The sequence below is a fragment of the Emys orbicularis genome, chromosome 1 (genome assembly GCF_028017835.1).
Source record: "Emys orbicularis isolate rEmyOrb1 chromosome 1, rEmyOrb1.hap1, whole genome shotgun sequence".
Classification (NCBI taxonomy): Eukaryota; Metazoa; Chordata; order Testudines; family Emydidae; genus Emys; species Emys orbicularis.
Window position 1 is genome coordinate 329117786 of NC_088683.1, and position 19484 is coordinate 329137269.

The 19484-nt window shown below is 43.4% G+C and overlaps 1 protein-coding gene across 1 annotated transcript in view; it reads left to right on the forward strand.

The window, feature by feature from the left end:
* The window catches only part of LATS2 (large tumor suppressor kinase 2), a 57061-nt gene extending 38620 nt beyond the window's left edge, over window positions 1-18441 (forward strand). The window contains exons 2-8 of the mRNA XM_065414419.1: window positions 3890-4022; window positions 9655-9959; window positions 9990-11183; window positions 13402-13984; window positions 14991-15173; window positions 16454-16560; window positions 17947-18441. Of these exons, the coding sequence (XP_065270491.1) occupies window positions 3890-4022; window positions 9655-9959; window positions 9990-11183; window positions 13402-13984; window positions 14991-15173; window positions 16454-16560; window positions 17947-18441 (3000 nt within the window). The remainder of the gene's footprint in view (window positions 1-3889; window positions 4023-9654; window positions 9960-9989; window positions 11184-13401; window positions 13985-14990; window positions 15174-16453; window positions 16561-17946) is intronic.
* Window positions 18442-19484: the final 1043 nt, after the last annotated feature.

Consider the following 19484-nt stretch of genomic DNA (forward strand, 5'->3'; position numbering starts at 1 on the left):
GAAATGGATACAAATTCCCCAAGAAAAGGAGATCAAGATTGTGCCAGAACAGATGATCAAGACATGAGAATTAGCCTTTATAAAATATGGGCTAGGCTTGAAAGGCTAATTCTCATGTCTTGATCATCTGTTCTGGCACAATCTTGATCTCCTTTTCTTGGGGAATTTGTACCCATTTCCTGCATCTGTCACCCATCCTTATTTGTGAATGGAGAATCAAGTAATTAATTTTGTTGTTGTTGTTGTTAGCAATTAATTATCCTTGTCAAATCTTGGAGAACCTATTGTCTCCTTCAGACGCAATGTTCTCAGAAAAAGTACTACTTACCTCTTGAGCAATCTTCAATTCAATAATAAATATGTTTTGGTGACTCGTAGCTTTTTGAATGAAAAATGTTGCTGGACAACCCCGTAGTACAGCAAGAATGCTAGGCTCTGCCAATGATGATGGCCTCCAGCCAGGCAGGAGGCTAAAATGGGGAAAGCCTTCACTGCATACACTAAGATAAAGAAATACAGATATTCCCTGTTGGGCATCAGAGCTTAGAGGTAGCTTTCCTTGTGGCAAAGTCTTGTTGCTTATTGTAGAGCAGCTATCTACCAGCTCAGGGCTTGTGGTAGTGGCATAGGGATGGAACTAGGGGTGCTGTCACACTCCCTGGCTTGAAGTGGTTTCCATTATATATAGGGTTTACAGTTTGGTTCAATGGCTCTAAGCACTCGCACTATATAAATTGTTCCAGCAACCCTGGATAGTGGGAGTGAGAAATAGATCTGATGATTACCATTGTCTGGTTATGCAATCCACTGTCACTGCTTGTAGCTGTGGAGGCTGGAAAGCACACAAACACCTATTCCTCTCTGTACACCACCAAACATGGAAGACAACTTCCCCACCCGCTCTTATTGAGTTCATACTTTACATAAGATGCTGACCTGGTGGCTGCTTAACTGCCTTAGTTTTTACATTAGAAACATTGAATGTCACAGGTATGTAGCTGACCACTTAAATCTCCTTGCTCAATGTTTTAACAGGTAACAGTATTTTTAAAAGCAGGTTTTTCCCCTTGTTTTCTTTTTTCAGCCACAGCCAATGCTAAAGAAAAGGTGCACTGCACTGAGAGTGTTTGAATTCTCAAAAGAGAATACACAGAATGTAAAGAATGACGTGCAGCTGGGACTGATCTGTTCCCTTGTGACTTCTGTGCACACTACCTCGAGCTTGTGTTTCTTATTAAAGTCTGGCCGCTGGCTGTAATGTTAGCTTAAAACACAATCATCAGCTAGATTTCTCAAACCATAATGCAACTTAAAGTATTTGGCTCAGTGAAAAGAAAATAATCAGCAGCTAAGGGCCTGATCCAACTCCCATTGCACTCAGTGGGAATCTTTTTGTTGGCCTCAGTGGGAGCTGGATTGATTCCTCTGTCTAAAAGAATGTTTTGGCCCTGAAATTACCATTGGTTACTGCACCAAGCAGATTTTTTTGCCTCATTTCTGCCTTTTCTGTTTATAAAAATACTTGCCTGAGGACCATATAACTCAGTGGTTATTTTGATTTTAAAAGAGGGAGTAGATCCTCAGGAGTTGTAAATCAGTTTAGCTCCAAGAACTGTTCTATTATTTTCCGAGAACCTCTCTACTCTATGGTAGCATGTAATCTATCACTCCCACAAAAAAGAATTGAGCTTTATTATCTTGCTGCAAGTCCCTGAGATGTGGCCTCCATTTGCATAGACATGCTATGCTTTCATGAATCAACATGATAGATGAGGGGTGGGCAAACTACAGCCCGCAAGCCACGTCCGGCCCACCCAACCTTTCAATCCGACCCTCAAACTACCGCTGGGGAGTGGGGTCCGGGGTTTGCCCCGCTCTGCGTATGCCATGACTCCGTGCGGTTCCCAGAAGCAGCAGCATGTCCCTCCTCCCCCTCCTCCTATATATAGGGGCAGCCAGGGGGCTCCGCACGCTGCCCCCGCCCCTAGCGCCGGCTCTGCAGCTCCCATTGGCCGAGAACCAATTTGTTATATTGACACCCCCCCCACCTCCCATGTAGACAGTGGTTTGTTGGTGGGAGAGCTTCTCTCACTGACATAGCTACCGCCTCTTGAGGAGGTGGATTAACTGTGCCAACAGGAGAGTTCTCTCCTGTCGTCTTAGCGCTTCTTTAGTGCTACAGCAGCACAACTGCATCCGTGCAGCTGCGCTGATGCAGCATTTTAAATTTAAATTAATGGAGATATCCCATCTCCTAGAACTGGAAGGGACCTTGAAAGGTCATCGAGTCCAGCCCCCTGCCTTCACTAGCAGGACCAAGTACTGATTTTGCCCCAGATTCCTAAGTGGCCCCCTCAAGGATTGAACTCACAACCCTGGGTTTAGCAGGCCAATGCTCAAACCACTGAGCTATCCCTCCCCCCTTTAAGTGTAGATTTGCCCCAATTTAAGTGCAGAGTTGAGATTAGAACCCAGGAATCCTGAGTTTGTCAAAGTACGTATAGTATTAAACTCCAACTCCCAGTTGCTTGCTTCAAACACTAGCTCTCTTGGCTACAGCAAATGTACAGCCGTCCTCCTAGGTAAGCAGCTTTTCTTGCGGCCACAGCCTCCTGGGCTGTGATGGGGTAGGGTGTGCAAAGCAGCAGCCCCTCCCCTTTCCTATTGTTCCTGGATGCACCGCCTTGGTGTTGGCTGCTGGGGCTGCAAGCAAGGGTTGGGCCCTGTCCCCGCTCTGGAGACAGCTGGGGCACAGTGCTGGAGGAGCAGGCAGCCGGTGAGTTCCCCACCTTCCCAGAGGAGGTTGCGCTCAGGCTTTGGGCTTCACCCCTGGGGTGGCAGGTTCCAGACGCAGGGCTTCAGGCTCTGGCTGCGCAGCTTTGGGCTCCGTCCCCATCCCCCAGTCATGGAGCTTCAGGCTCTGGCCCCCCACTGTCTCCTTCAGTTCCCCCCCCACAACCTCCGAGCCGCATCGCCCCTGGCTCCTGCTGCCTACCCCAGCCCCCCCATCCAGGTCTTAATTTGTCCCCAGGCTTGCCAGGACTGAGTAAGTCTGCTGTGAAAAGTGATACTAACAAACATACAAGTATCACTTTTCACAGCAGACTTATTAGCTAGCAGTCAATAAATTACTATGATTTGGATGTGTAAATGTGCATATTTATTTGTTTTTCCTAAAGCTAATTAAGTATTTTAGGACAAAGTGTGAGTGGCCACCAGCAAGAGTTGGTGGCCGCACTCTGAGGCCACCAAAAAATTTGTCCTGAGAACCCCTGTTCTAAAGAGACCTAACTTGTTGTTGTCTTGCAGGGGGGAGAAGAGACATGGGGGGGAAGCTTACAGGATATGGTGGCTGGACAGTGTTTATACTAAATGAACCTCCTGGCTTTTTAGCAGGGTTTGCCATTGAAACAATACCTGTGCCAACATGTATGATGAGTTTTACTTGAATTTTCCTAAGATATGTGTATGATTCTTGTTTTCTTAGTCTATGTTGTTTATATGAGTTTGTTTATAGCAGCAACATTTGAATTGCTTTTTTAAAATTGATACTAATGTAGAACTATAGTAAATGAGAAAATAATATTAAAGAACTGTAGCTACCAGAATTTTTAGCTGTCATTTGGCATACCACAGAACAATGCAGTCCATTTTGGGAGTGGAGTATCAAATACCTTGCCAGAATTTGAGTATTTAAAAAAACAAAAGTCACTTAACTCACACAAATATTTTGAAAACTTACAAGTCCAATTGGTCGTAATCAGCCCTGATTTGTATAGTATAATGTTTTAAATATAAAAAATCCTGTTGATCCCTAGACTAAGAGATCATTCTTGATTTCTGTCTGACTGTATGCTTTACCTCTTATTCTGCTTTTAATTTTATTTAGGAGATGGCTGTACGAGCTCTGAAGCAGACAGGCAGCAGAAGCATTGAAGCAGCTTTGGAGTACATTAGTAAGATGGGCTATCTGGATCCTAGAAATGAACAGATAGTACGTGTGATTAAACAGACCTCGCCAGGTAAGCATAATTTCCTTTAAATTATACCCCTCTTTCTTGCAATATATTTATTTTTAAAGTGGATGTGTTGCTGGTGAAAAGAGCTGAATTGACAGTAGTGGGCAGGAGTTTTCTGTTCACAGGAACAGCATCACCAGCTTCTCCACTCAGTGCTGCCAGTGCGCCTCAACCCTGTTCTATGTAGTCCACTTTAGGGAGAAAGAGGGCAAGGCCCTGCGTGCGCCACAGCAAACTGGACATACTTTCTGTGGCAAGGTCCCTAGATTCAACAAGAGTCTGATCTCGCAGACTGGAAATGCCCAGCAACTTCTGGCCTTCAATTCTATTGAATCCATGAAGGGACCGTTAGATCATCTGCTCAGACCTCCTGTATATCACAGGCCATTAACTTTCACCCAGATGCCCCTATATTGAGCACAGTAACTTGTTTGACTAAATTATAACTTGTGTTTGGCTAAAGCATATCTTCCAGAAAGACTTCCAGTCTTAATTTGAAGACATCAAGAGATATAGAATCACCTCTCTTGGTAGTTTATTCCAGTAATTAATCACTCTCACTGTTAAAAATCTATGCCTAATTTACAGAGGTAAAATCACCTCCTACTCCTAGGCCTACTCTTCTCGACAGAGTTTTGCCGGCATAGCTATGTTGGCTAGCAGTGTGAAAAAAATCACCCCTGCAGCAGACATGTAGTTATGTTGGCAAACCCTGGTGTAGCAACACCTGTGCCACCAGAAGAGTGCTTTGGTAGGCATAGCTAATGTCATTCAGGGAGGTAGGGTAGCTATGCCAGCAGAACTCCTGTGGGCTTACACTTCATTTCCACTGGCGGGCTCTGCCAGCATAGCTATACCAGCAAAGACTCTGTAGTGTCCACAAGGCTACTCACTCCTGTTTACATTTCCAAGGACTGCATTAGCCCTTTTTGCCACAGCATCACATTGGGAGCTCATTTTGAGTTGCTTCTCCACTATGATCCCTACATTCTTTTCAGAACCCCTGCTTTCCAGGACACAGTCCCCCGTTTTGCGGGTATGGCCTGCGTTCCTTGTTCCTAGACGTATAACGCTGCAGATGGCTTTATTAAAGTGCATTTTATTTGAATGGGCCCAACTACCAAGAAATCCATTTCCTCTCTGCTGGAGCTGGTTGGGAATTTTTTTGACAAAATATTTTTTTGTTGGAAGATTCCAATTCATTGAAACAAACTTTTTTGCAGGAATGTGCTAGTTTCAACAAAACTTTGATTGGGAGGATTTCTCAGGTCCGGGATGGAATTTCTAGTCAGAGAGAGAGAGACTCACCCACCCCAGAGTAACCAATAGGCTGGTAGAAAATGAATAGCCATCCTCCAAGTCATTGGTTCTCAACCAGGGGTACGTGTAGCCCTGGGGGTACACAGAGGTCTTCCAGGGAGTATATCAACTGAGATAGATAGTTGTCTAGTTTTATAACAGGCTACATAAAAAGCACTAGCAAAGTCAGTACAAACTAACATTTCATACAGACAAAATGAAAAGTAAGCAATTGTTCAGTAATTGTGTGGCTGTGACACTTTGTATTTTTATGTTCGATTTTGTAAGCAAGTAGTTTTTAAGTGAGGTGAAACTTGGAGGTATGCAAGACAAATCCGACTTCCGACAGGGGTACAGGAGTCTGGAAAGATTGAGAACCACTGATTTAAGTAGCTCGACCTATGGGATCGGATAGCATTGTCATTACCAGGATGGGGGAAGAGAAGTGGGATGGGCTTAACAGCAACCTTGGGATGGCCACTCCTCTGGCCAGAGGTGGGTTTTTATATGTTACGGGTAACTGGTAACGTTCTAAGGTCTCGTCTGTATTGGAAAACTTGTACCTAACTAATTAACAAAATCAACTTAAAATCAGTTTAGTTACAGTGGCACAACCCCCGAATGTAGATGCACTTAAACTGATTTAGCTTAATGCAGTAACTTCCCTCACCATCTCTCCCCGCTCCAGATCCCAATAAGGGCACTCTGCTGGTCCAGGGTCTGTGCTGGGGAGGGAGTTAAGACTGGGCAAGTCTAATGAGTGGCTGGGAAGAGAGAAAGCTGGAGGAAGGGAAAAGCCCATGGAGGTTACTTGGAAAAGCTGGGGACAAAGCCATTTCTCCTGTTGGGGGTGACAGAGTGCAGTCCCTGGTAGCCACTATGAGGGAGTGGGGTAAGGAGAAGCTGCTTGTGTGGTGACATATGGCTCTGGGTTCTGCCATGTGTGGGGATGGGCCCTGCTGCCTTTTCTACAAATCCTGCACTTTCAGTGGGACAGTGTAGGGGAGTGAGGGGGAAGTAGAGTACTTGCCGAGATTTCGTAGCCCAGGCCCCCTTCCAGGTGTTTTGTATGGGAGATGATAATCTGGCAAACAGAATGGTAATTGCCAGGGTTCCTCTCTCCTTTTTTGGACTTGCGCGTAAGGCATGTGTAGACAGGGCCTCAGATAAGCATTAGGAAGAATTTAAAATAATATTGACAGAATTATTTAATAACTATGTTTTGCCTTATGTATAGAGTGGGTTTTTTTCTTTCAAATATATTAAAATCCTTATCCCCTGAATGCACATATTCCCTTTGGTAGGTCAGTTCACATTTTTGAAACCCAGTTCTTGCAATCTTTCCTGCCTAAAGGTTCTAGTTATCCAGCTGTTTTTCATTTTCTTTTGCTTTTACTTCCTGATCACATCGTGGTCTCATTTAAACAGAATGCCAGACTATGGAGAGTTCAGGATCAAATCACTACTGCAACTATTTAAAGCCCTTTTCTTTTAAGTTCTGTTTAAGCCTTCACTTCATTATCCTCAAAAAAGCTAAACTCAGGCGGCTTGTGATTGGCGTGTGTCTGTTTGACATGCCAGAAAAACATTTTGATTTGTTTGGTATTAGAGTGCTTATGCTAGGTTGTGTAGGCCTCCTGCAATTGATTAGATGGCATACAAGCTTTGCTGGAAGCGTTTAGATTCCGGGTGTGAGCGTTTAAACCCTTGCTTCAGAGATTTCCAGTTACGGTCTATGGCATCTACATTTTCAAATCCTTTTCCTTTCTTCATCTGGCTTTAACTTTTTTAATATTAAAATTGATAGCACATTTTTAGCATTCAACTGAGAGCCAAATGGAGCCTATCTGACATCAGCTGTGGATGAGACTGAAAGAATCAGTGTTCTCTATGGCCGTAGTTAGTGGACACTACAAAATACACTAAGACGTAAACCCTTCCAGATGAAAGATATGCAGCCTCAAATTTTGCCTTGCTAGATAGGAGGATGTGGGCAAAAATCATTTCTGATGAGTCATGTACCTCCACAGACCCAAACACTTCTCAGTCTGATCAGATTCACTGTCCCAGGTAATGTAAATTACATCTCTGTACCAGCAAGTCCCCATGCACAACTCCAAAGGAGGACAGTAATGTTCACACTGTTGCTTTTCTTCAGGGTTCCTGATGGGGAAGCAGCTTCAGTTTGCAGCCAATGCTCCCTATGTGCCGTGCCAGCAGAGATGCTGAGTGGATATATTGCATCAATGCCTCCGCAAACCACATCCCCTTCCAAACCAGTGCCAGCCACTCTTCTGGCTGTGCTGCCCCAGCACGACCCCACTTCTACATGGGAGATTTCTGCTTCCACATCCATATGTATCCCTGTGGACCTTCTCCAAGGGATAATTGTTTACTCCTGGGGGGATTCTGTGCCACTGCGCATGTGCAGAATTTTATGTCCCCCGCAGATTTCTTTGCTTCTCTTAAGAGAAATGACTTTCTGACGGGAAAGCCACAAGAACGGTCATGCAGCCCTCCCCAGCAGTATGTTTCGGGTGCCCAGGGCAGCCAGCAGAGAGGTAAATCACTGTGGGGCAGGGGATGGGACTGGGGAAGACCCAGCTGGTGGCTCCTACCCTGCGCCGGGCTCAGCAGCTAGTTCCAGCTGGGCTGGGAAGGACCGGACTTCCTCGTCCCCTGCACAGCATCCGGGGCCATGTCAAACCCACCCCCAGATTTCTCCCCTGGCTGTAGGAAGTTCTGCAAACTCTGCCCTCCGCTCCTGCACCATCGCTCCTCAGCTGCAGGGGGAGAGATCACTGTACAGGAGGCTGCTCTCCCATCCGCCCAACCACCGTGCATCCAGACCCCCACATACCCAGACCCTCCCACCGAGCCTCCCACCCAGAACCCTCCCTGACGAGTCCCACTCCCTCTACACCTGGACCAGCCTGATGAGCCACCCACACCTGGATCCCCACCCTACTGAGCCCCGACCAGCTGCACCTGGATCCCCACCCCACTGAGCCCCACTCCCCCAGCATCTGGACCCCCCTGCTGAGCCCCCCCACACCAAGACCCCCTGCCGAGCTCTATCCCCCCCCACCGAGACTGCTGAGCCCCAATCACCTTCACCTGGACCCCCTGCAGATTCCCATTACCCTTGCACGCAGAACCCCCCACCAAGCCCCTGTGCATCCAGATCCTCCCTGCACCCACATTAACCCACACAGAACCCTCTCAACCCACACCTGGATCCCCCCACACTCAGCCCCTCCACACTTCAATCCTGCCTTGTTGAGCCTGCCTGTCCACACCTGATGCACCTGTCACAGAGGGGCAGGGCCCTGGGGTGTTTCTGGGGCAGGTCCTATCCTTGCACTGTGTCAGGGTGAGTGCAGCCTCATCACTGAGTCTATGTCCCGGGGTGGAGGGTGGGGAGGCTGCAGGGTGATCTCCCATCTCTGTGCAGCCAGTGGCCTGGGCTCCCAAATGCCATGCTGGAGCCTCCACATTTATTTGACAAATAAAATTTGCAGAATTTTAAAATATTATTCGCAGAATTTTTATTTTTTTGGCACAGAATGCCCTCAGGAGTAATAACTGGCACTGACATAAGCCACAGTAAATCCTTGATGAATTTGGCCCTGCGTTTTATCACCAAAAAAAAAAAAAAAAAAAAAAAAATAAAACCCAACCCAGCTGCATGTAATAGGAGACTTAATTTTATAAAATAATGAAATGTTGGCCAGTTTTATTAGGTAGTGCACTGTTTTGAGTGTAAGCGCTGTGGGGTAGGGGCTGCTTCTTCATATGTGTTGTATGCATGTCGATGTACATCTATACACGCACATTTGTATGTGTTGCACCTAGCACAATTTGGACCATGTTGTAATACAGATAAGTAATGGTAGTAATGTTTGATGTTCTGCTAGCCTGTTAGTTTTCTCTTTTCCCATTGGTGCAGCACCCCTAGACAGCAGCATTTCAAGTTCTCCAGACCTCAGATCTGCTGCTCCCAGCTCTTTGTGATTCATGACTCTGATACTGTTTCAGCTTTTAAATCCAAGCTGATGATATCATAACTAAAATATTTGAGCTTCTATTTTCATGATTTGGTAAAACTACTGGTGATTCATATAGTGAAAAGTGCTATAGAACTGCAGTTGATTATTATTAATAATAATAATAATACTTAGTACTTCAAATGGTCAGAGAGCTTAATCTAGTTTGGTTTGATTTTGGTAACACAGATGCAATACAAAAATATTTGTTTGTGTGTAGATGAATGGATTATGTAATATAATTTGTTCAGATGAATTGTTTCCTAACATTCTTTTGTCTTTTTATAAAGGAAAGGGTATTGTGCCAAATAACGTAGCCCGCAGGCCAAGCTTTGAAGGATCAAATGAGTCTTTTCCGTCCTATCATCAGATCAGTAATACAGCCTATGAAGGGACAAGCTTTGGAACAGAAGGTGCAAATATGCTTAGTGACGTTCCCAGGACATACATGGACTATTTACTCTCTGCTTCGCAGTCTGCAGCCATGAATGCTGCAGTACAAAGACCTTCGGGAGTAGGCTCTCACAGCACACCTGGGAGCCATCAACAAAAAACATATTCTGCAAATATGGACTCTCCTGTGATTAATTATCCAGTGACTAATCACAATAGCCAAGCTTTACAGCTGCAGGCCACTCATGGCTCAAACAGCCCGCATTACAGCAGGCAGCATATGATGGTGCAGGGGGAACCTATGGGGTATGGTGTTCAGCGAAGTCCATCTTTCCAAAATAAAATGCAGCAGGAGGGAGGATATGCAAATCTTCCAAATAAAGGGACCGTTCAAAATAACTCTGGTCATGCATTTCAGCAGGCACCAGCCAGTCTGTATATACATACTCATCACAAACAAACAAGCCCTTCCCCTCACCAGATGCATGTGATAGCCAGAGGTCCAGCATTTGCTAATGACTTTTCAGACAGCCCACCACAGAATCTAATAGCTCCATCTAGAAATAGCTTGAACATGGACCTGTATGACATGAATAATCCTCAAGTTCAGCAGTGGCAAACGGCAGCACCATCACACCGTGATTCTTTACAAAACCCAGGAATAGAAACATCCCCACGGCAACATGTATCCTTCAGACCAGATGCCTCAGTGCCAAGCAGAACTAACTCCTTTAACAACCACCAGCAGCAGCAAGTGCCGGTATCTATAAGACAGGTTCCTCCAGGAAAACCTGATCCTTCAATTACATCTCCAAATACCATCACAGCAGTCACATCTGCTCATATTCTCCAACCAGTGAAGAGCATGAGAGTGATGAGACCTGAGCCTCAAACAGCTGTGGGGCCTTCCCACCCTGGCTGGCTACCTGCACAAGCCCCACCTGTGGACAGCCTAGAGATCATTGAACAGCACCCACTTCCTGTTGGAGGAGCTAATGCCTACCAACTAGATGTTGATTACAGTAATCAGGAGCCCAGGTGTCCTCCACCACCATATCCTAAGCATCTGTTACTTCCTGGTAGCTCTGAGCAATTTGATATAAACTGTTTGTGCATGGGTGTAGAACAGACCCTCCGGGGAGTCCCCAATTCAACGTGCAATAAAGCTGAGGAAAATAGTGAAAGAAATGACAAAAGCAGCAAAAATGCTAAAGTTGAAAAAACAAGCAAGGATAAAAAGCAGATCCAGACATCTCCTGTGCCAGTGCGAAAAAATAGTAAAGATGAGGAAAAAAGAGAATCCCGAATTAAGAGTTACTCACCATTTGCCTTCAAGTTCTACATGGAACAACATGTGGAGAATGTCCTAAAGACCTACCAGCAAAAAATCAACAGAAGGTTACAGCTGGAGCAAGAAATGGCCAAAGTAATTCTTTTTCTTTTTTTTTAATACAAACGAATCATGGTCAGATTGGTATAGGAGTAACATTAATCAACTGAAAAGAATAAAGTAAAACCAAGGTGCCTAAAGTTAGGATCCCATGGGAGCTACAGGTCCCCAGCACCTCTTAAGTCCAGGCCACTTTTATTTAGGAGCCTATTTTAGGAACCCATGGGGGGGGGGGGGGTGTGTGTGTGTAATATATATATTAAAAAACTGTGGAAGTGTTCCTCCCCTCCCTACACACACATGCATACACAAACTCTCCTTGCATTAAGGAACAGATGAACTGCTCACTTAAACTTTTAAAAAATAAATCACTTTCAGGAAGAAATCAAGCATGAAATATTTCTGCCAAGTGAAACTTTTGAAAATTTCAGCAACTGAAAAGGAGATGAGACTAGAAACTGATACACACCCCAAGCTATGGTCTGATATGTCTAGTATCTTTTTATATTTAGTTTTAAAAATTCTAAGTGTGGCCTTTTTAAATAGATAATTAATAATGCCCCAGTCTTGTAAAGTACTCAGCTTCCATTGAAGTCAATTGCATCAGGTGCTAATATTGCACTGGGAAATCTCAACATTGCAGCCAGGAGTTAAACAAACAGTACCTCTAAAATCTCTGTGAAAGATTAGAATTTTAGTGGCTACATTAATGGTGTAGGATTCTCATTGCAAACTGCAATTTATGTTGCATTGTTTGGGTTTTAGTGTACAGTGTCCTGCCACGGATCTGTTCAGAAAATGGCCCCTAAGGAAGCAGGTTGCATTAGTTTCTCTTTTTTTCAGTCTCTCCTGTCTCCCCTCACTTTGTTATTGAAAAGGAGTTTGCACCAAAACAAAAACCAAACACACCACCAGCCAACCCAACTTCACCAACTGCCCATTAATACAGTGATGTATTGTGACATTCTCCATCCTGAATATCAAAAGTTTTCCCCCTAGATTGAACCACCAGCAGTGCGCAGACTCCCAGGAATCTCTAAAACTGCAAGAATCATTTCACATGAAAATAGTAGATGCTGCCTTTCTATTTCACATACGTATGTACCTCTGCTCACTTTTAAAAATGTTATTACTAGGGGTTTTTTTGGCTTGAATCTGGCAATTCATCCTACCTGTCCTGCAGGTTTCCCTTAATCTCCCCTTCTCTTCTTTTTATTTGTAGATTTCACTTTTATACAGACTCCACATCAAAGCTTTGTGAGCCTTTGACATATGTTTTAAAAGCACCAGGGCACGCAAGATGCAAAATAAAAATAAATATCAACCAAAGCGGCAGCAACACCCTTTCCTCCCACTCTATGGCACACTTGACCTCCAGTCCTCTGAACACTACAGCTTAGCACCCCCACATTGCACTTTCCCATCAGACAGAAATCCCACTCTCAGTTGGCTCAGCCTTCAGCCAATGCCTGATTAAACAGATGGGTTTTGCAGAGTGCCCAGAAAGCCAATGAATTCAGGACCTTGGGGGCAGAGCATTCCAAAAGAAAGGGACCTTTATAGAGAATGCTGTGCCAGCAGCTCTCTCCCTTATATAATAAAGGTGATCAGCAGAGGCCCTTGAGCTTGATTCATCTGTGGCAACATGGCATAGGGAGAAAGGTAGTCTCTTCAGCAGGCAGGTCCCAGCCCATTTAGAGTCCTAGGTCGAAGTCAACACCTTAAACTCCACCCAGAAACTAACAGAAATCCATTGCAGATAACAGAGCACTGATAACATATGCTACCACCGAGAAGCACCACTTAATAAATAGACTGCTGCATCTTGCACCAGCTTAAGTTTCTGGATAGATTTAAGGTGTAATTCCATGTGGCGTGTACAATAGTAATACAGTCTCAAGATGACAAAGGCCTGGATCACAGTAGCAAGGTCCACGTCTGAAAGGAACCATCACAATTTCCTGGTCAGACTTGTCTTGTTAAAATAAACTCCTCCTGTCAATCGCTCTGGAGACACTGGATTCAGTGCAGTGGTCAAAGATTTACAGAAAATTGAGGTGATAGGCCAGGATGCAGTGAAATTGCAAGAGTTTCAAAAATATATCTACAGACAGAGCGCAAACAAATTCATGTGTGTCTCTTGGAGCTCATGGTTAATTGCTCCTAACCACATGCTTTCAGAATGCTAGTGTGATGAGTCTCTGGCTGTGAATGTAATTATACTGGCTGTTCTGATTTGTTTTTTCTTATAAAGGCTGGCCTTTGTGAAGCAGAGCAGGAGCAAATGAGGAAAATTCTCTACCAAAAGGAGTCCAACTACAACAGACTGAAGAGGGCCAAAATGGATAAATCTATGTTTGTAAAAATCAAGACCCTAGGTATTGGTGCTTTTGGGGAAGTGTGCCTTGCCTGCAAAGTGGATACCCATGCCCTCTATGCCATGAAAACCCTGAGAAAGAAGGATGTACTGAATCGTAACCAGGTGGCTCACGTCAAAGCAGAAAGGGATATACTTGCTGAGGCAGACAATGAATGGGTGGTGAAACTCTATTACTCTTTTCAAGATAAAGAAAATTTGTACTTTGTGATGGACTACATCCCTGGTGGGGACATGATGAGTCTGCTGATACGGATGGAGGTCTTTCCAGAACATCTAGCTCGTTTTTATATTGCAGAGCTCACTTTGGCCATAGAGAGCGTACACAAAATGGGATTTATCCACAGAGATATCAAGCCTGACAACATTTTGATAGACCTTGATGGGCATATCAAACTGACTGATTTTGGGCTCTGTACTGGATTCAGATGGACTCACAATTCAAAGTACTATCAGAAAGGTAGTGTTCTTATATGTACTATTTGTGATGCGTGTTGTATTCTTTCACCTTGAAATAAATAGTGGTCACTCTGCAAATGTGCTAGCTTAGAGTATACTGAACATTTTATACATGATCAAGGTGAAGAGGCCTAAGCCAGTGGCTTGGTGATTCTCATGCTAAATTTGCTATATTTAAGGATATGTCTACACAGCAAAAAAACAACCAACCAATCCCATGGCAGCAAGTTTCAGAACCCTGATGTTCAGGCTCGGGCTCACACTACGGTGCTAAAAGTAGCCATGTAGTCCTTCAGGCTCAGGCTCTGGAGCCTGGGGAGTGGGTGGGCTTCACGGTCGAAGCTCCAGCCCAAGCCTGCGTGTCTAAACTACTATTTTTAGTGCCGCAGTGCAAGCCCTGCAAGCTCAAATCTGTAGACCAGGATTCTGAGACTTGCTGCCACAGTTATTTTGTTTTGCCGTGAGAAGACATACCCTTGGTGTTTCAGTCCTTTGCTTTCAACTACTGCTAGTTTAAGTCCCCATCAGTAGCTTAAACTGCTGCGATAGCAATAAACATCCAGTTCTCGCTGGCTTCGGGGGGGGGGGGGGGGATCCCTACTGGTGGCAAAAGGAACTAATCATAAAATAAACTCATTTGATGTATTCCTGGCCCCAGTGATCATATTCATGCCATTGTTCAGGCACTGTTCATTCCTGACCAGTAGTCATAGGGCAATCTGTACAGATATCCCAAACTTACTACACCCCTCTGCTCTTTTCTTGAAGATGTGTCTCTGAAAGGTTTAGTAAGGGACTGAGAAGTGGGGCTCATTATGGAAAATTAGCCAAAAATGGAGAATTTTTCAGATTAAACCTATTCTTCTTTACTCGAGAGAGAGGGGAAAATACTAGATGGCACAACGAGCCATTTAGTCATCTGTTTTTCTCTCTAGTTGACAATTGTTTTATAAATAATTCTATTAAAATAAACATTTTTTTTATTTCCTCCTTTTTCCGTTTGAAAGGGAGCCATAGCAGACAAGACAGCATGGAGCCCAGTGATCTTTGGGATGATGTGTCCAACTGTAGATGTGGCGATAGGTTGAAAACCTTGGAGCAAAGAGCCAAAAAGCAGCATCAGAGATGTTTAGCCCACTCATTAGTTGGGACCCCCAATTACATAGCTCCTGAAGTACTGCTTCGCAAAGGTAGATGAGCTCTATTTCGTTTTCTTTCTGTTAAATGAATGCTGATTTTTTTTTTTTTTTTTTTTTTTTTTTTTTTTTTTTTTTAGTAAATATAATTTTGGGGACGGGTGTCAGTTTGACAGCTCTGGACATTGTCAACTGTTTGACCAGTGCAAATTTCTTCATGCGCCATACCGATGTGCCTCAGTACTATTCACCTTGAGGGTTGAGATGGCACTTCTGCCTCCATGGCCATTCAGTCCTTGGCTTTTCTGCTGAGGCAGCTAAGATAACCAAGCTGGGCACTAGGAATGGGACTGAAAGCACTAGCTAATTCACGTAGGGCAATGAGCAGCCAATGGAGGATATCTACTGACTAATTCAGACTGCGGCATGGAAATTATAATGTCCTAGGGATATCTCTTCCTGGCCAGGATTTTGGGCAGCCAAAGAAGAAAAACCTTTCATGTTTTACACTGAACATCAGGTCAGGGCTTGGGGACTTTAGCTAATGCTTTGTGGATGCCCATACAGTGCTGACGTGAGCTCTAAATTGTATAGTTATGAACTGAGATTTTCAAGTTCACTGGAGGCCTGATCGTATGTCCATTGGAGTCCATGGGCGCCTTTCCATTAGCTTCAATAGACTTTACATCACGCACTAGAGGATTTAGCCACACAAACTTCCATTGAAATCAATGACTAACTCCTCTAGTTGGCTTTAAAATCTCAAACTTGTACCTTACTGTGTAGTCTCAGGAAATGACTGGTTTAAATTGCTCCGGTTTGCATGGAATCCAGTAAAAGATTGTGTCCTTTCACCTATCCCCTGAGCCCTGCTGTGTGTGTCCCTGAGCTGTATTTTAAAATTCAGCATCACTTCTATATAATCTTGGTAGTAGATCAGTCATCAAGTGTTTTATTTTCCTCTGAGGAACAGTATGTGCTCCATGGCAGGATAGGGCCAGAACGATGCATGACAAAATCCTTGCTCTGTCCAGCTACGTGCTCCTCAGTCACCAGTGTCATGCTTAAAAATATGGAGCATGATCTCTAGCTGCCAGGATTAGGATTTCTCCGCTTTCAGGAGTAGAATTTGGGTCAGCCAGCAGAAGGCACACAGCAATATGGATTTTGAGTAACTTATTAGGTCACAAATCACACTACTGAGAATGAAAAGGTGTGAGAGAAGATGAAAACGTAGGCTGTGTTTTTCAATATTATTTAAATTGGAAGAGGAAACAATGTCTGTACTCAAATTCTTATTGGTCGTGGGACACTGTCTTTTGCCTGCTTTTCAGGATACACTCAGCTCTGTGACTGGTGGAGCGTTGGGGTGATTCTCTTTGAGATGTTAGTGGGGCAGCCTCCCTTTCTGGCCCCCACTCCCACAGAAACCCAACTAAAGGTAGGTTAAAGCAGAATTCCAAATAGACCTTATTTTTATTTATCTGCTCACCTGTATCTGAGCACATCACAGATGTTCATTTATCCTCGTCCTATTGCTGTGGGATAGGGAAGTGTTATCCCCATTGTACAGAGAGGGCAAAGAGAGATTAAAGGCCTGACTTTCAAAGATGTTGAGCAATCACAAATCTCCTCCAAGTCAATGGCAGCTTAAAAAAAAAAATCAACCGTAACTGACTTGTGGAGCTGGGAATGAAACCCCTGTATACCACTCCAGTGCCTTAACCACAAGTTCATCCTTCCAGCCTCCCAGGGGCTGAATATCCCATTTTAGCAACTCCTTTCTAAAATGCTTAAATTTTCCCTGCTTTAAAATGGGGTGGGGGAAGGAGGAGGATTCCTCTCTCTCGATGGGACAGGTCCTAATTCAAATATTTACTTTCCTTGACATTGTGACTGCACAACTCTTGGGTGAATGCTGTCTGGATTTTTATTCAGCAACCTGGTAATCTGTATGGGAACATTGTTTTCAAGTACTACACCTAAAGAGAAGCACCTTCTCTTAAATTGTTCACCATGGATTTTGCTATTGAAAATCATATGTTAATTATAACGTCACAGTTTGCAATTTCAATATTCCAAAGTTGAGCAGTGGTTGCAATTCTTTTTATTAGAAGGAGGTATCTCTTCCTCCATCTCTTTAAAGGCAAATTGCAAAACTAAATGAATATTGAATTTAGCCTAGAAATGTCTGTGCTGCGTATCCATTCAAACTTGGCTGTGGGGGCATTTAGCTAGGAATAAATTTGAACTGACACTGTTTAAATTTCTTTTTTCTCCTGTCTGTAATGCAGTGGTATTTCCTTGTTCACTAAATACATCCCAGAAGACACAGTTCTATGACTGCAGTGATACCATAGATTGCACGTGTTGTTTCTGGCTCACTAAAATATTCCCAGAATACAATCTCACAGAGTGGGAAGAGGGGCAGAACAGGAATAACCATTTTTAAAAACAAGTTAAATTTACACTTTCTCTTCTTTTTCTGCTTAGAATGCCCTCTACAATCTGGCCTGTGAGAAGTATTCAGCATATACATTTCAGAGCTAAAATCTGTTTTCCTTTTAGCTTTGCAGCTGTTCTCTAATATTTGTATAGGAAACGGGATCAAATCTTTATTGTTGTTTTCATGTCCATTCCTCACAATTTTTCCTGTACTGCTCACACTGAGCAGCATGTTTGCAAAGTCATCAGACCACTGGATTCTTGCCTTTCAAAAGTAAAAATTGTGGGTGTGAGCTGACCTTTAGCTCAATCAGCATTGACAAATGAAGAGCTTTTGTTCAAAAGATTAAAAGATGATGTTGAATATCTTTCTCCTCTTCAGGTGATAAACTGGGAGAGCACACTGCACATTCCCTTGCAGATCAAGCTAAGCCCTGAGGCAAGTGATCTTATCACAAAACTCTGCTGTGCTGCTGAGGAGAGACTTGGAAGAAGTGGAGCAGATGATATTAAGGCCCATCCTTTCTTTAACTCAATAGACTTCTCCACTGATATCCGCAGACAGACAGCTCCCTATATTCCAAAGATCAGCCATCCAATGGACACCTCAAATTTTGACCCAGTTGAAGAAGAAAGTCCTTGGAATGACACTAGTGGGGACAGTACGAGGACATGGGACCCACTAGCCTCTTCAAACAGTAAACACACAGAGCATGCCTTTTATGAGTTTACTTTCCGAAGGTTTTTTGATGACAATGGATATCCATTTAGCTACCCAAAGCCTTCTGGAATTGAATCTAGCCAGTCTGAGAAGTCTGATGCAGAAAACAAAGATGTGGTGGATCAGACTGGAGCCTGTCAACCTGTATATGTGTAAATTATTGTACTGAGTACTCCAGATAATCTTATTTACAAGTAGAAGAGGGCCTTTAGCTGACCATTTAGGACCTGATCTTGCAGTTCTTATTCAGGCGTAGCTCCAGTTGAGGCCATTGTGAGTTGGGGAGTCAAAAGATTGCAGGACCAGGTCCTAAATGAGCATTCTAAGTTCAGGTTAGTTTCATTGTAAATAGCTATGTTGATAATTACACTTGAATTCCCGGTCTTTACCAAAATCTGCAAGGCCAGCAGCCTAGCCTTGCCAGGCCTATTTTTGTTTGAAGTCAACATCCCCTACTCCGATCAGCATTTACAGACTTACACAATGTTATTTTTTAAATGAGTAAAGAGCACTTACTTTGTTTATAGCAGGTTTTTTTTCCTACTAAATTATAGGGATTAACTTTGACAAATCATGCTGCTGTTCTTCTTTTCTATGTTTTTTATTTTATCCATGGCACTTATTATTTCACATTTAGGAAAAATGCATAAAGCTGAAGAACATGTGATGAAAGGTCTCTGTGCAATAATGTTAAAAAACTAAAAGAAAAACTGCTCTCTAATTTTCTAAATTTACAGATGCCATTTTATTCACACCGTGATTTTTGTTTAATTTGTATTTTCCACATTTCAAAGTTGTGACATAACCTTAAAGCTGCTTTATTTTTTTCCGCTTGTTGGGGTGTAATAGAAAGTGTGAGTAAGTGACAATTTGGGTGTGATTTCAGTGTCTGGTGTGTGAAGAATGTTGCATGAGCAGTGTTTTTCTATATGAAATGGCCGTTTCTTGCCATTCACAGGCAGGTCCTGTGAATCCATTTTTACTGAGGGTCTAAAATTAGACCATTTTAAACCTGTGTTGATAATGTATTGTGTGGATGATTTTTCTCTTTTATGATTGTATCCAATATTAATTTTGGACAAATTGCAAAGTTATAACTGATTAGTGATTTTTGTGGTCTTGATGTAAGAGGTCAATTTTAGTAAACATGTATCATCTTCACTCACAGCTCCCTAAGAAGAGTAAATTGCAAACCATTA